Here is an 11,801-nt window from a genome sequence, read left to right on the forward strand (position 1 = left end):
CGGGGTGCCCGCAGCCCTCGGATGTGACTGGCCCCGCGGGGCTCGGCGGTGGCGCGGGGCGCTCTGAGGCCATGCTCAGGCTGCGCCTGCTGACGTGGGACGTGAAGGACACGCTGCTGCGGCTGCGGCAGCCCGTGGGCCAGAGCTACGCGGCCGAGGCGCGGGCCCAGGGGCTGCAGGTGCAGCCCGAGGCTCTGGGGCGCTCCTTCCGGGAGGTGTACGGAGCCCAGAGCCGGCGCTTCCCCAACTACGGCCGCGGCCAGGGGCTCAGCTCCCGGCAGTGGTGGCTGGACGTTGTCAAACAGAGCTTCAGGCTCTCGGGCGTGCAGGACGAGGCAGCCCTGACGAAGCTGGCGGAGAAGCTCTACCGCGACTACTGCAGCTCCAGCACCTGGGAGGTGCTGCCGGGAGCCGCCGAGACCCTGAGCCGGTGCCGCCAGCTCGGCTTCCGCATGGGAGTCGTCTCCAACTTCGACAGCCGGCTGGAAGCCATCCTCTCGCAGTGCAACCTGCGGCACCACTTCGAGTTCGTGCTCACCTCCGAGGCCGCGGGCTTCGCCAAGCCGGACGGCAGGATCTTCGAGCAGGCGCTGCGGCTCGGCGGGGCCCGGCCCGAGCAGGCGGCCCACATCGGGGATGACTACAGCCGGGATTACCGGGCGGCCCGGGCCGCGGGCATGCACAGCTTCCTGCTGCGGGCGGCCGGGCAGCGCGAGGGGCCGGAGGTGCCCCCCGAGCACGTCCTGCCCACGCTCAGCCACCTCCTGGCTCGCATCGAGAAGGAGTAGCTGCGGTTCGGAGGGGTCTGGTGCTGCTGCCGAGTGCTGAACTGTCCTGGCATGAGATTTCTTGCTGCCAGGTGGGCAGGGAAGAGCAGCAAGTCTGAGCTGCCTATGGAGCAGGAGGAGTGTTCATGCAATAAAACATTTCTGATGCCCAGCAGTGGAGCAGATGTGTTTCATGGCTCTAAAAACACCACAGAAAAGGGTCAGCTGTGGTGTCTTCCCCTAACAGGGCTGGGACTGGGTCACTGCAGAGGTTCATTCTGGCAGGAGATGGAGGCAGATACTGAGACTTATCCCTTCTCAGTCACCCCAGGGACAGGCCCAAATATTCCCCAGCGCAAGTAGTGGCCCTGTCCAGGGAAGGTTTGCCCACACAGGGCACCCAGGACACCCCTGCCCAGGCCCTGCACTCTCAGTGTACCCCAGCTTTGCCACCTCACCAACATCCCCCCCCCGCCGTTCCCAACAGCAGTCACAGACAGGAGGTGCCTGCAGGTCTGCTGTGGGCAAAGCAGTCTGGAGCTGGGCAATTTCACTTAATGAATTGCCAGTTAACAAACTTTATTTCTCACTACCGAAATCAGCAAAGATGACCCTTTAAAGATTATTTTAAACCCCTTTCTCTGGCTCAACTCCAGGCCTACACCTCTCCTTCCTCCCTGCCTGCTGCCATCAGCTCCCCATGTTTGCACCACATTACACTCAAACCCCACTGCCTTGGGACACTCACTCTTTGTTTCTTTCTGCTGGTCTTTGTTTGTTCCTCTGCCTGGACATGGCCACAGCCCCTCAGCAGTGCCCCTGTCCCAGCATGGTTCCCCCACAGGGGACAGCCCCCCTGTGCTGTCCCTGCTCTGCAATGGGGCAGCTCCTCCCAAAGCGTCTCCAGCTGTGTCCCAATCAGGGACTCACAGAATCATTTTGGTAGGAAAAGACCTTTAGATTGGGTCCAACTGTTCCCCCAACACTGCCTAGGCCACCATTAAACCATGTCCTCAAGTGCCACATCCACAACACCTTTCAAACCCCTCCAGGGATGGTGACTCCATCACTGTCTTGGCTAGATTGTGCCAGGGCCTGACCACCCTGAAATTTTCTCCAGGATCCAACTTAAACCTCTCCTGGCACAACTTGAAGCCATTTCCTCTTGTCCTTGCACTGTTGCTAGGGAGCAGAGCCTGGCCCCCGGCTCCACCCTCCTGCCAAGGAGTTGTAGAGCACACTATGTCCCTTTCCACAGGCCTCCTCCCTGCCACTTCTCCATACATATCTCTCACTGTTTCTCCTCTTTTTTCCAGCCCACCAGCAGACTGGAAAGCTGCCTTTGGTGGGGCAGAAATCACACAATTCACCCAGGAGCAGCTGGCCCCGCCAGGCATTACCAGACCCCTCACCCCAGCACAGGGTGGAGGCTCTGGGACGAGAGGAAAGCTGCAGAAAACACGCCAGGAACAGGTGTAGTGTGAAGGCAGGTGTTGTCTGAAGGGCCCTGGACACAGCCCAGAGCCCTGGCCGGGCTCCTTTCCCCCGGGCACTGCAGAGCACACACAGTCACACGCGGCCGAGCGAGATGCTCTGGTGTGCCACGGCAAAGACGGGGAACACGGGCTCCAGGAAGGGCTGGCGGTGGGAGAAGAGGATGGTGCAGGAGTCGGGGTCGTAGAAGAGCAGCTCCCCCCCTGCAAAGTCCAGCAAGACCCCGATCTCTGCCGGGGCCTTGATCAGCTCCACGGGCTGGGGCTGCCCCGCGTGCAGGAAGCGGAATTCTTTGTCGTAGCGTGAGAACACCCAGGAGGCAGCGTTGAAGCCCAGGCGGCCCTCGTTGGCAGAGCCCTTCCTGGGCACGGAGCTGTAGCAAACCCCCAGCTTGTAGGCACAGCTCTGCTCCACGCTGACCTTCCAGGCACACACCCCCGAGTGGAAAGGCGCAGTGGCCAAAGCGTTGGGCCAGTGGTCAAACCGCTCGGGGCAGTCCGAGTCCACCTTTGCCTTCTTGGGGCTGAAGGTCAGGGTTCTCTTGTCTTCTGACAGGCTGAGGTGGGGGCTCAGGGTCTTCTCATCGATGTGAATCTCCTGTGAGCCTGCAAGAGAAGCCACATGATGAGCACTGATGCAGTGGGCACCACCTGAGGTAGTCATGGCCATGAGAAACACAAGCACAACCACTCTCTCCTCACACAGCACTCCTGGGGCCCCTCTGCTCCCCAGGGTGACAGTGCTGGGGGCTCAGGCTGGGTGCCACAGCTTCTCCTCTCAGCCAGGGCCAGAACAAGGCAGACATTCACCAAAGCCCAGACTCACCAGACACCTCTCCACCTTGCACTAAAGGCCCTGCTTATCTTCTTCTGACCCTGGCCTGACTCCCCACAGAACAGAACTTAGCAGGTTTGGTTCACCCTACTTTTGGGAAAGATCCAAACCTAGTTCCTGTCCTTTCCCACCCCCACAGTGGGTGAGCAGAGCCTGGCTGCTCCTCCCCCAGCCAGGGGAGCCAAGAGCCTGGCAAGACTGGGAGGGCTGTGTGCAGAAAACCTGCAAAGCTGGAAAAACAGGACTGGAGAGGGCCGGGCAGGGAAATCTCTTTCCTGCTACAAAGCCTCAGGTGTTGATCAACCCGCCCTGAGGTGCTGGGAGCAGCAAGGGGAGCTGGCACCAGGCTTAGAGCTGAGCATGGTTGTGACTGGATCTGGTTTAGCTGGGAAAGAAGAGGGTGCCCAGCTGCACAAACCCAGCCAGTGCAGCCCAGGGTGGCCAGAGGACACAGCACCCACTGTGGGTCTGCACCTCTTCAAAATCATGGAATCACAGGACTGTCAAGGTTGGAAAAGATGTCTAAGCTCATGGTGCCCTGCCCTGGCTGCATGCTTCCCCCTGAGATCCTTCTGTGGGTCTGCAGGCTGTGGAACTGCACAAGTGTGTCCTTCAGTCCCTAAATTTGTGAAGCAGGGGTGAGGCTGATGCCCAGTGGACTCATCTGCTCCTGAGGGGACCCAGTTCCTGCCAGCACGTGCCCCTCCTTGCCCTGCCTTCCCCCACCCTCACTTTATTCATTTTAGGCCTTAAACCACCATGGAAACAGGCTGGAGGGGTGCCTCAGTGGCTCTGCCATTCCTGCCAGCAGCTCTACCCCATCATGCCAGCGCCGTCAGTGCCCAACACCCTCTGCTCAGCATCCAGAGCACAGCACAATGAGCCCTTAAAGAACCAAAGGATGACCTCAACAGGGCCATCCCAGAGCCCAGCCTGCTCCAGGACCCAGGTCAGCATCCCTCTAGCAGCAATCAGCACCCAGCAGCAGCAGCAATGCTCCAGGGTTTCCTCAGCTGCACCTGCCCAGGTGCTCCCTGGCAGATGAACAGAGGCTGAATTATCCCTTTGCAAATCAGTGCCATGCACCTGTGCACGTTAGGTAGGAGTTATTGCAAGCCAGAGTGAGCCCAAAGAGGAGTTGAAGCCAGCATTTCCTTCAGCAGGAGCTGTCAGCCTCATTCACCTGATGATTTATTTCCCCACACAGCAGCCAAAGCTGAGCTCTCCACAGGGTTCTGGGGCTGCCCACGCTGCTGGTGTGCAGGGCTGCTTTCCAGGAAGCCAGAGCTGCTCTGAATTCATAGAAAACACAGCAGCACCAGACTTTATCTTCCTCTGGCAGAAGGAGGGCACTGAACCTCCTGCTGTGCCACACACAGCTGACCTAGGGCTGCATCCTGGTGGTCCGTGTGGGGAAACACCACCCCAGTGACACCCACATTGTTTGCTGAGGAATTGCAGTTCCAGGGGAGCATCTGAGGGAGGGGAAGTGCTGGCAAAGTAACAGCAGAGTAATTCAGATCGGCAAATTTTGCCCCTCACACAAGTGTTTTGTAATGATTAAATATGGATTTTCACATATAATTCTGATGAATGATTGCACTGGGAATTGATCTCACCCCCAAGTCTATTTTCTCTGTGTCCTGTATCCATCAGGGTGGCCCTGGGACATGAGGGATACTGGGACAATAAATTCCCATGGTTAACAGCTCTGGGAAGCACATTTGTGTGAGCTGCAGCACATCTGGCTGCTTTTAAAAATCCAAGTTCCCATGAACCGAGATCCCTCCCAAAACTGTGCCAGGAGATTTACATCATCTCGTGGTGTAAGGAAGAAGCTGCCAACCCCAAACAGAAGTGATACAAAGCCTGGATGCCAGGTGAAGGCATCACAGGAATCATGTTTATTTTTGAGAGTGAAATAGAGACCCTTTTGCAGCTGCTTTCCAAGTATTTTGGAGGTTATGGAGTGAACCATCAAGGCTTGGAATTTTCTGTTTTCAAGCAAATAAACAAGACAGCCACCTGCTCACCTGCCTTTGGGAGAAGGGACCACAGAGTGACACTTCACATTACTGTGTCTTAAGGCAAGCTCAGACCACTGCTGTTAATATTAAATCTCTAAGGCTTGGTCCAGGGTGGCCTGGGGACTGATGGGATCCACAAGGATACACCAGGCATCCTCAGAATGCAGTAATGATATGTGAAATGTAACCACACTCTAAAAAAACCAAACAGAATGAAATTCCTGTGTAATAAGTGCATCAGCATCCCCACCACAAGAATCAAATGCCCTAAGTCATTACATTTCACAAGGATACTGTTAGGAGAGGAATCCTTACAAAAACCCTTCACAGCAAAGAAAATTAGGGAAAGGCTTTCTGCTTGACTCCACAGCTCTGAACATTGAGAACCTACTTGATTGATTCTTTCAGGAAGAATTTCTTCACTGAATGGGCTGTTAAATACTGGAAGGGACTGCCCAGGTGATGGAATAACCATCCCTGGAGGTGTCCAAGGCACAACTGGACCTGGCAGTTGCTCAGTGCTCTGGGCTGGCTGACAAGGTGGTGATCACAGGTTGGACTGGATGGTCTTAGAGGTCTTTTCCAGCCTGAACAATTCTGGGATTTTGTGACACTGTCAATGCACCACTGCAGGGGCTGGCACAGAATCACAGAGTGATTTGGGCTGGAAGAGACCCTAAAGATCACCTAGTCCCGACCTGCAGGGACACTTTCCTCAACTGCCACCACCCACAGATTCCAAAGGGGGAAATTAATCACAAAGGGAGAGCAACACCAGAGTTTGCAGTAGATAAACACATGATGGTAGTGCTTGATAGGCATAGACTCTCAAGCTAATACTTAAAACCATGAGAGCAATAAAAGCCTGAAGTGCAGACTTTGGAGATGGGCCTGGAAACAGGGAAAAACTGGAAACAGTTCAGAATCACAGCAAGATGAACAGAAATCAGAAGTTTTTACAGCAGCTTTCAAAAAACCACGCTAGGGATTGTTCACAAGACAAATCACAAAGGATATTGCCATCTCTGAGAAACAAAAAATGCATTTGAAATACTCTAACAACAGAGTGAAACCAGTGTAAAAGCAAACATTTCACAACCAGTCATTCAAGCACATCATAGCCAGGGGAAAAATGTCTTTCCCTGCTTAACACAGCCAGCACCAACCAGGTAAACCAGTCCCAGAGCCTGTCAGGGGCCTGGCAAATGCCTCCAGTGCAGCCTCAGCTGTACAGCAGGGGCTGAGCAGAGCACAAACACCTCTAGAACCACCAGCTCACGCACAGCCACAACCTCGGCTTGTGATCAGAACACTGCTCCATCGACTCACTGCCCCCTGCACTGGGCAGTCTCACAGACACCCCACAGAAGAAATCACCCTCTCAAAGTCCCCAGCAGCCTGTTTGTGACAGAGATTCCCACAGCAGCATCAGCTTCACTGCTGTCACCCAGAGACTCAGGAAGCAGCAAAAGAAACCACACAACGTTAAAGCCACAGAGCTGATAAAACCCACAATCTTTTCAAACTCCAGTTCTTCCCTGAGCCACAACTGCTTGGAGGCACCCCCTCCATCTCCCACAGCTGCTGCTGCCTCCCTGAATGGGCTCCCAGAAACAAGCAGGGGCTGGGAGAGCAGAGGGGCAGGACACAGCTTGAGGAAGTTTGGACACAGCATGAGGGTGTTTGTCTGGGCACAACACGAGTGAGGGTGCAGGAATCCCTGGAGCATGACAGATCTGAGCAAGACACTGACCTGTGAGGCAGCAGAGCACAGCACAGGCCCACAGTCGATGCAGCAGTGGACTCTGAACACAGGTCTGATTAAAGTTTAACTTCAGGGACTCCTGTGGCTCCAAGATTCCCTCCGCCAGCTCCGTCCTAGCAAAGGAAAACAGGAGTTGTTTCAAAATGCAATGATTTCTTGTGCTGGGAGGTGTTTAAAAGATTACAAGGAGGTATGGCAGAGGCTAAAGAGGAGCTCTGGCTGCAGAGAGACCACAGCAGGGGTGTCTGGGCCAGCTCTCACCGAGTGATACTTTCGGTTGGCTCTGCTTACAGCTCCTGGTGAAAGGGCTGCAGTGTTGTAAAACACATCCCAGAAGCTTGAGTCAACAGCTCCTCACTCAGCAGACACAGGGTAAATAAATGTGTCTGAGAGCAGCCATCAGGGTACCAGGGGAGCACAATGAACAGGCAGAGAATCAGATTTCCCCCTACTGCCACAGCCCCACAGAGGTTCCACCCAGCAGAGCCAGGGGTTTGCTGGCTCCTGTGGCCTGCAGAACTCCTGGTTGTGAGGACAGGCTGTGGCACAGGCTGCTGGGGATGTGCTGGAGCACATTCCATACTCTCCACGGGCACAAACACCCCCACAGGCCCTCTGGGCAGCACAGTACAGCTAGGGCCAGCACCCTCACAGCAGCCACAGAAAGAAATGACATAAATAAAATGAAATAGATTAAATAAAAACACAGCCACCAAGGTGGTTCTTCAGGAAGGGCAGCCCAGTGTCAGTGATAGGGCTGTTGGGGACACTGGGACCTGCAGCTGGCTCTCCCTGCCCATGCAGCGCTGGGGAGATGCTGTGCAGCCACCTCCTACATGGAGCACAGACCATCCCACCTCCTGGCAACAGCCTGGCACAGCCTGCTCCATCCCCCAGCAAGCCCTGTGGGTTTCTAAGGAGCTGCAGAATTTCTCCCATAAGCAAGGAGTGTTGATCTGGGAAAGCACATGGAGCATCTCCAGGTGCAGCACAGCACAAGGAGCAGAGACAAGAGGCCACGCTGGCATCTCTGTGCTCTGTCCTTGTTCACAACAAAAGCAGCACGAGGGACAAAGGAGGTGTCATGGGGTGCCTGAGTCATGGCACACAGCACAGGAGCTGTGGGGATACAGGTGTGGAGCAGGAGCAGGGAAAGCTTTGAGCAAGGTTAGGGAAAGGACCAGGAGCAGCCAGGTACTGACCTCTCGAAGATCTCTTGTTCTGCACGCTGGGGACAAGGAGAGAAAGAGTCATCAGAGCTTAAATCCCCACAGAAGACACCCCAAACACAGCAAACCCAGGAGCCAGGGAGCAGTGTTCCCCTTCCTGACCCAGAGAAGCCACTCCCCATCCCAACCCCAACCTGGGGAGCAGCAGGAGCATCCAACATCCATTTTCTTCAGCTGCAGCACTTCCTGACTCCAAAAATGAGTGGGAATGGCTGAAGGCAGTACATTGCACGTGTGGCTGGGACACTGTCTGCTGTTCCCTCTCTGTCCCCACCCCACTAGGGCAGGCCGCAGGAACAGCCTGTGCTCCCAGCAAACAACCCCAGGGCTTTCAGCAAAGGAGGGGAGCTGTAGAGGGACTAAGCCAAGAGTCAGGTGACCTCATGGTCAGTCCCACTTGTTTCTGTACCTGCTGGCCATGAGGCACTCTAAGGTACAGCAAAGTGATAAGAAAATACCTGATCCCTGCTCAAATCCAAGCAGTGCACTTTGCATGCCTTCAGCTTTCCTGTGGCATGCCATGTGTTGATTCCAGATAGGCAAAAGTACCAACACTGACAGCTCAAGGTGGAAAACATGTGAACCCCTAATTCCCTTCCAAAAGGAGAAACTGAGGGTGTGGCTGCTCTCTGCCACAGGCAGCTGATGGATCCTGATCTCCAGCCTCTCCTCTTTGTGGTGCAGCTACAGCCCAGCACACTGAGGCGCTGGGGCAGGATAGGAACTACCTTTCCCACCAAAGGAGCATCTGCCCTCTTTCCATGGGATTGGGTCTGGTTTCCAAGCCAAACTGCTGTTCCTCTCCTCACAAATGTACATGTGGGAAGCAGAGGCTGAGCATGGTGGTGGCAAGGCAGAGGTCCTGCTCACATCTAAAATGAGAAGAATCACTTGGGTGAAGCCAGATGATTCAATAACCAGAGAAGGAACTGAGCAAGGGGAAGCACAGGCTGCTTTGCACGGCAAATATCCCTAACAGGGCTAAGCCAGGCAACACTGGGGACTTTCCAGAAGAGCTGCAGGTGTTTCCAAGGGTCAGTTTTGATTAAACTAGACACTAGAAAACTGGTGGCACATCTAACTGTTGTAAGAGCAGCTCACAACCCAGAGCTGTCCTGTCTGTCCAGCCTAAGGGCAACAACAAGCCCAGAGTTTGGAGACCTGAACATGGGTGGTTCTGGACCTCATTGCAAGCAAGAGCAGGATCAGGCAGAGCAGATGCTCTAGGAACCACCAAGAACCACAGGGGCTTATCAGGATCAGGTCAAGGAGGTTCCCTGAGCCACACCTGCAAATGTCTGCAAATGGCCTGCCCAGGGAGGTGGTGGAGTCACCATCCCTGGGTGTGTTTAACAAAGCCTGGATGTGGCACTGGGTGCCAGGGTTTAGTTGAGGTGTCAGGGCATGGGTTGGACTCAATGATCTTTAAGGTGTCTTCCAACCTGGTGATTCTGTGAATTCCTTATGTCCTGCTCACCTCTGCCTCCCTGCTGGCAGCACAGCAGCTGCTGAACTCTGCATTTAAGTCCCATAACAAGACGTGCAGGTCAGCTCTGGGCTGCCTGGCTCTCAGTACTCACCAGCAGGCCCTGGTCGTCCAAGTTGGTGATCATGTCCACCAGGTAGGTGCGGAGGGCACCCAGCTTGTGCAGAGCCTCTGTCCAGTGCACCTGCTGGGTGAGGATGCTCTGGTGTGCCCGCTCCTCCTCGGCGTGCACCCTCTCCAGCAGCCGCTGCTCCTCGTTCTCGCAGGCCTTCCCCACGAGGAGCAGCCTCTGGACCACCAGCTCCCGCGCCGCGCTGGCCGCGCTCTGCCACGCAAGGACACAGCAGGAGCATCAGCCCTGCTCGGCCCGAGAGCAGCCCCAGCTGCTTCTGCCAGCACTCCCGGGGCTCAGCCATCGGTGCCACTCTGCTAACTGAGCCCACGGCGCCTGGCACCATGCCAGCCCCAAACCTGCCCACTGCCTCCTCAGCCAGCCCCACACCTAAGTGACACCTGTGAGGGACCAGAGTCCTGTCCCTCTGCAAATCTCCAGAGACTCACTGTGGGTGAGAAACAGGAGAACAGGCTGAGACAGCTGGGGGTGCTCAGCCTGAAGGAAAGACGCCAGGGAGAACTTACAGCCCCTCCAGTGCCTAAAGGGGCTCCAGGACAGCTGGAAAGGGACTCAGGACAAGAGCCTGAAGAGACAGGACAAGAGGGAATGCCCTCCCACTGCCAGAGGGCAGGGTTATATGGAATATTGGGAAGAAATTTTCCTTGCAAGGGTGGTGAGATGCACAGGGTGCATCACCCAGAGAAGCTGTGGCTGCCCCTGGATTCCTGCAAGTGTCCAAATCCAGGCTGGATGGGATAGTGGGAGGTGTCCCTGCCTATGATAGAGGGTTGGAACTGGGTGGTCTTTAAGGTTCCTTCCAACCCAAACCAGTTTGGAATTCTATGATTCTATCACTGTCCTTTGTCCTCATCCTCACTGAGGCAAGGAACAAATAAAATCAATGTAGGAATTCTAAGGCACTGATCCTAGCAGGATGTTTGATTGTTGTACACTCACACCATTGTCTATGCACATTTTCAGGCAAATGAAGCACGAATTCCAGGCACACCCTGGCATTCCATTTCCACAGCGGCATCTCGACGTTTTCCCCCTGGGAGCTGAGCATCCCCTCCGGGAATGGCGAGCAGGGAGCAGGCAGGGCCAGCCCCAGGGACTCACCTGGACGCCCTGGTCCTTGGCAGGCAGCACCTCGTCCACGTGCCGGGCGATGGCCGCGCTCTGCAGCTGGATCCGCTCGCAGCGCTCCACGAGCTTGTTCTGGGACACGGAGCAGCGCGGCGATGGATGCGGGTCGGGACGGGCCCCGAGCCCACACCCACACCCGCCCGGTCCCCTGCACCCCCCCCAGAGAGCCCCCATCCCCACGGGGACCCCCGAACAGCCCCACACCCCGCATGTGCCAGGAGCCCCGCGCAGAGCCCCCGCCCCATCCTCGGCTGGGCCCACACCGCCCGGGGCTCCTCCAGAGCACCCAGCTCCGTGTGGGGACACCCGCACGGCCCCGCACCCTGCCAGGGACCCCCGCGGCCCCACACAGCCCCAGGGACCCCACACAGCCCCAGGGACCCCACACCCGGTCTGGGACCCCCGCACCATGCCAGGGACCCCCGCGGCCCCACACAGCCCCAGGGACCCCACACAGCTTCAGGGACCCTACACCCGGTCTGGGACCTCCACACCCGGTCTGGGACCTCCACACCCTGCCAGGAACCTCCACGGCCCCACACGCCCCCAGGCACCCCACACCCTGCCAGGGACCCCCAGGCCCCACAGCTGCCGAGGCACCCTCACACCCCGCCAGGGACCCCTGTGGCCCCCTACCCCCACCGGGACCCCCACACACGCCCAGGGAGCCCCATATCTCTCCAGGGACGCCCATACCCACCCAGGAGCCCTTACACTCCCCGGCACGCCCGCCCGGACCCCGTCCCGCCGCAGCTCCCCAGCCCCGCACGGCCCCGCTGCCCCCCAGCCCCGGGCTCCCCTCAGCCGGCCCGGGCCGGGCTCCCGCCGCTCACCCGCAGCCGCTCGGCCCGGGCCATGCTGTGCCCGCACCTGCCGCGGGGGCGGCGGCCCCGCCCGGCCTCGCTCGGCGCTCCCGGCTCGGCTCCGCCCCGGCCCGG

The 11,801-nt window shown here is 57.2% G+C and overlaps 2 protein-coding genes across 2 annotated transcripts; one reads left to right on the top strand and one right to left on the bottom strand.

Moving 5' to 3' along the window:
- The first annotated feature begins 71 nt into the window (after positions 1-71).
- Positions 72-939, top strand: HDHD3 (haloacid dehalogenase like hydrolase domain containing 3). The gene has a single exon (XM_064393351.1). It carries the CDS (start codon positions 72-74, stop codon positions 786-788), a length of 717 nt encoding a protein of 238 aa, XP_064249421.1. The 3' UTR covers positions 789-939.
- Positions 940-1,265: 326 nt separating this feature from the next.
- Positions 1,266-11,794, bottom strand: BSPRY (B-box and SPRY domain containing). The gene is made up of 6 exons (XM_064393349.1): positions 11,697-11,794; positions 10,837-10,935; positions 9,697-9,927; positions 8,090-8,115; positions 6,876-7,000; positions 1,266-2,866 (listed from the first exon to the last, which is right to left on the bottom strand). The coding sequence occupies exons 1-6, from the start codon at positions 11,718-11,720 to the stop codon at positions 2,337-2,339; spliced, it is 1,035 nt and encodes a 344-aa protein (XP_064249419.1). The 5' UTR covers positions 11,721-11,794; the 3' UTR covers positions 1,266-2,336.
- Positions 11,795-11,801: the final 7 nt, after the last annotated feature.

The sequence above is a fragment of the Passer domesticus genome, chromosome 18 (genome assembly GCF_036417665.1).
Source record: "Passer domesticus isolate bPasDom1 chromosome 18, bPasDom1.hap1, whole genome shotgun sequence".
NCBI classification, from domain to species: domain Eukaryota; kingdom Metazoa; phylum Chordata; class Aves; order Passeriformes; family Passeridae; genus Passer; species Passer domesticus.